The sequence below is a fragment of the Branchiostoma belcheri genome, unplaced genomic scaffold, assembly GCF_001625305.1.
Source record: "Branchiostoma belcheri isolate BF01 breed outbred unplaced genomic scaffold, Haploidv18h27 scaffold71, whole genome shotgun sequence".
NCBI lineage: Eukaryota > Metazoa > Chordata > Leptocardii > Amphioxiformes > Branchiostomatidae > Branchiostoma > Branchiostoma belcheri.
The window spans coordinates 67,780-72,384 of record NW_017804365.1 but is presented as its reverse complement, the minus strand read 5'-3'; the positions used below and the strand labels follow the sequence as shown (position 1 = coordinate 72,384).

Below are 4,605 nucleotides of genomic sequence, written 5' to 3'. Positions count from 1 at the left end.
ACCCCCCCCCGGCTACGGGCATGATATACATGCGCAGTCTGTAAGTATGAATTGAGAATATGTACAAATGTAAACGTGTTCCCTTGGTCATACGAGTGAAGAGCAGATAACTGAAAAATATTTACACTTCACACACCGTCACTTGACATAATAGTAGTTGTTAGTGTCATCGCTTGTCAATATTTATTTACTTTAATGCTAATAATAATTCTAGCTACACTGTTCAAATAGCAGTTTCTAAGTCCCTCTACAGCAACAAATCTTTTAACAAACTGCGACAATGTAGACATCTTTCCGTAACAAGTGTTCCCATCCAAATACAGCCCACAAGCCTTCAACACGTTCACGTCACAACCTTGCACTTATTCTGAACTCACATTTTTTATTCTTATTTTCAGGAAACCCAGAAGAGATGACCAAAGAGGCGTCCTGCCTTTGTCGGTTGGGCGACGTCCACGTATCGAAGGGTAAGAGTACAGGTGACGGAAAATTCTTCAGCCAAGCTGCCGCTCTGTACAATGGTGCACTGGTCAGGGCGGCGGATGCTACATTCAAAGTCGAATTGACTGAGAAACTAAAAGAAACGGAAGTGTCCTTCCTAAAACATGTAGTTCACACCAACTGTATGCCTAGTCTTAGTGATGTCGAGAGGGCACACAAAGAAGTGATACGAACAATGCGGGAAAAGGTAAAACAAAGACTGGATTCAATTGACCAACAGTTTAACCTACGAGAACATCTCGAAGATCAGCATACGAGAACGAGGGTTGAATCGCAAAGAGCAGACGCCATCAGAGGCTTGTTCGTTGAAATAGCTCAGAGTAGAAAGGAGTTTGTCGGCGTCCTTGCGAGCGAATGCATGGAAGTGTTGGGTCCTGCTCCCTGTAAGTACGCAGTTACAGGTTTGGGTTCACAGGCAACAGAAACGGTCACTCCGTACTCTGACCTGGAATTCACCATCTTGTTGGACGAACATTGTGATACCGACTCAAACAAGCAGTACTTTCGCCACCTCACTCACTACTTACATCTCAAAATTATCAACCTCGGGGAAACAATCATTCCAGCGGTAGCCATCAAATCTCTCAATGACTTCGAGTCCAGCAACCCTGCCGACAACTGGTTCTATGACTCTGTGACTCCACGCGGGTTCGCCTTTGACGGAGCCATGCCGTGGGCCAGTAAAACTCCACTAGGTAGAGGCAAGACTAAGGCGAAGCCAGCACTCGAGCTGATTCGGAGCCCCAGCAGAATGGCCGAACTTCAGCAAGAGGACTTCGCCCTATCCGAAGGGTACCATTTGTCGGACATACTACGAAACGTGTGCTGTATAACAGGTGACGATAGTCTTGTAGGCAGGTACATTGAGATTGTAAACGAAACATTGACAAGCACTCGTAGGCGGGGAAGCAGTATCTTCCGTCGAGCTGGAGACACACTGGCTAAAGACGTTGAAAGATACGGCAAGCAAGGACTGACGGCAAGGCTACTAGACGTCAAAAAGGACATCTACCGGTTTCCTACGATCTCAATAGACAGCCTGTGCATTCTCTGTGGGCTACAACCGGGACGCGTTTGGAAAGTCATCTCAGACATGGTGGAATCAGGCATACTGACCAGAGAGAACGCCGATCATCTGAAGGTGTTGGTCAGCATATCCGCGGAGCTTCGACTGAGAACGTATCTGGCCAACGGAAAACAATGTGAAACCATGTCTGCCCTGCCTTCAATAGCAACGGACGGGCAGACAGGTGACCGTGAGGTAGCGTTTAAGTCAGTGTTCTACCTCCCCGACGACGATATGCTGTTCAGATATCACTATAGAGCTATACCACTGAAGAAGTTACTGTCAAGCGTTTCGACTGACCACTTACCCGAATCACTGCGCAGACTGCGTTCAACGACTCTCTTTGATGCGGGCCCGAACGTAAAAGCGCGTATCTGTATGCTGTTACTAAAAGCCGAAGAGGCCATCGGCCACTATGAACACGCGGTTTTGCAGCTGTTAAACATCGTCGAGCCATTGAAACAGTTGGATGCGTTGGACTACTTAGATGAACGATGTATTTCAGATGAGAGTTTAGCTACTTTACTACGCAAAATAGGCACAGCATGGAAGGTTCTTGGCAACAGTAGGAAAGCCATCAGCTACTACCAAATGACGCTGAGGATAGTAAAAGCTGTTCATGGACGTGACAGCTGCAATCCAGAAATTGCGTCCGCATTCGGCTACTTGGGCTCTGCATGGCTTAAACTGGATAAGAAAAAAGAAGCGCTCGGATACCTCACAATAGCACACAAGATGAGAGAAGAAATGTATGGACCGGACGCTTCGCACCCCGAAATCGAATCGTCTCTAGACTCGTTGGCAGAAGCATGGCAATATCAGGGAGACTTCAGGAAGGCAATGAGCGTGTTTGAGCAAAAACTACGTCTGACAAAAATGCTGCACAAAGGTGACGAGCTGGCGCTGGCCACGTGCCTGAAGAGTATGGGAGGGTGTCTGTCCAATCTTGGAGACTCCAGGAAAGCGATTAGATACCAGGAAAAGGCGTTGAAAATGATACGGTCTGTATATGGCCACAACACGGGACACCCTATGGTCATCTCCGCTCTTAAAGGTCTAGGAGAGTCATACCTTGAGGTCAGTAACCACAGAAGGGGGGTTGACTATATGGAGCAGGCGCTGAGGGCATGGAAAATTATCTACGGGGAGCGGGCAGATCACCCTGACATCGCCTCAGCCTTATCGGACCTCGGCTTAGCCTGGAACAGTGCCGGAGACTTCACTGTCTCTCAAAAATACCACGTTTCAGCGCTAAAAATGAGACGAGACATATACGGAGTTGGCTCGCCGCATTCGGACATTGCCTACTCCCTGAAAAATATTGGGTTTACTCTCACTAAGAGAGGTAATCACAAGGAAGCGCTACAATACCAGGAACAGGCATTGGCAATGCTGAAGCGCGTCCACGGTGAAAACGTCGATCACCCAGATATTGCTAACACACTGAATCATCTAGGCGAGTGCTGTTGTAACGTTGGCGACTATGAAAGAGCAACACAAATCTTTCAGGAGGCACTGGCTATGTGGAACGCTTGCCATGGGGACATCTCAAACCACCCTGACATAGCGATGGCTTTCAATAATCTAGGTATAGTATCTAGACACATCGGGGATCATCGCAAGGCCATCAGTTATCACCGACAGGCTTTGGAGATCGCAGAGGCTACATTTGGACGAGAAACTCCACATAGCTTGATTGCCAGTACGTACAACAACATGGCCACAGCATACGTTCTGATGGGTGACCCCACGAGGGCGATCGAATATAACGAAAACGCACTGAGCATATGGAAAGCCATATATGGCTCTGGTAGTCCATACGTGTTGCAGACTCTGATGAATCTCGCTGTAACATTAAATATGTTTGGCAGAAAGAAAGAAGCAATGAAGCACTACCAGGAAGCCTTGAAGATGTGCGAAGATGTATACGGGCGCGGTAAAGATCATCCCAACGTTGCAACTCTGCTGAGCAATCTCGGATTACTCTGGAGCGAACTTTTCCAGTACGACAAAGCCCTGGACTTCCTCGAGAGGTCACTAGAGATGAAACAACGCCTGTTCGGAGACATGGCACATCCAACTGTCGCCACCACCAGTGAAATCATCGCAGGCGTTTGGCTCAAGCGTAGAGACCACGCAAATGCAGTCAAGTATTTTGAAGAAACCTTGGAAATGTTAAAGATTGTTCATGGCGACAGGCCGCAAATGAGGGTTGCTGAAATACTCGTCAAGCTTGGGATCTGCTGGGAAATTCTGAACGATTACAAAACGGCTATCCACTGCAACGAAAGGGCACTTGACATGTTGAATCTCATATGTGAAGATCCAACACACCCTGACATTGTTTCCACACAGAACAGCTTACAAAGACTGAGAAAACTTAAAGATTCAAAAACTTGAGTCAGACAGAGCTATAGTCCTATGAAGCACATCTATCAAAACCACCAGTAACAGAAAGAGAAAGCTATTTGTTATTGAACATTACTTGTTATCTTCAAAGCATTGTGTAATAAGAAATGCGAAAAATATTCGAAAAATATGCGAAAACAGCTTTCTTGCCACGCGCGCTCCTGGAGTGGAACAACCTGCGAGCGGACGTTGCCCTCTGCATCAATCTGGAGGACTTTAAGTCCATGATATAAGCCTCGTAATCTCCACCTCCTCATCACCCCACCCCAACCCCCTTGCGCAGTAAATCCGTTACGGTGACAAAATCTTCGATACGACGAAGGTGGTCACCTTACAGAAAGAAGAAAAAAGAAGAACAGACATCTTTGCCCATTTTCGGCATGTTGACCACTACCAGAAGGCAAGAAAAATTTTTTTTTTCAAAATCAGGCGAAAATTAATGCGCACGCTGCATGATATCATCCTAGAAGGTAATAACCCTTACTGTGTACAAATAGGTAAATATATCGAAGAATGTTTAGACCTTAGAACAATTAGTATTAGTTGACCCATTAATTGTTTTGTACGTAGAATAATTTCGTTGTACCCATGTATATTTGTCTGTATATCTACATGTCTTACGAAAGTCG

General features: G+C 46.3%; 1 protein-coding gene across 1 annotated transcript in view; it reads left to right on the top strand.

Annotated features, from left to right (window-relative positions):
* Positions 1-4,383, top strand: part of LOC109484909 — a 7,290-nt gene extending 2,907 nt beyond the window's left edge. The window contains exon 4 of the mRNA XM_019788259.1: positions 399-4,383. Within this exon, the coding sequence (XP_019643818.1) occupies positions 399-3,967 (3,569 nt within the window). The 3' untranslated portion in view covers positions 3,968-4,383. The remainder of the gene's footprint in view (positions 1-398) is intronic.
* The last annotated feature ends 222 nt before the right edge of the window (positions 4,384-4,605 follow it).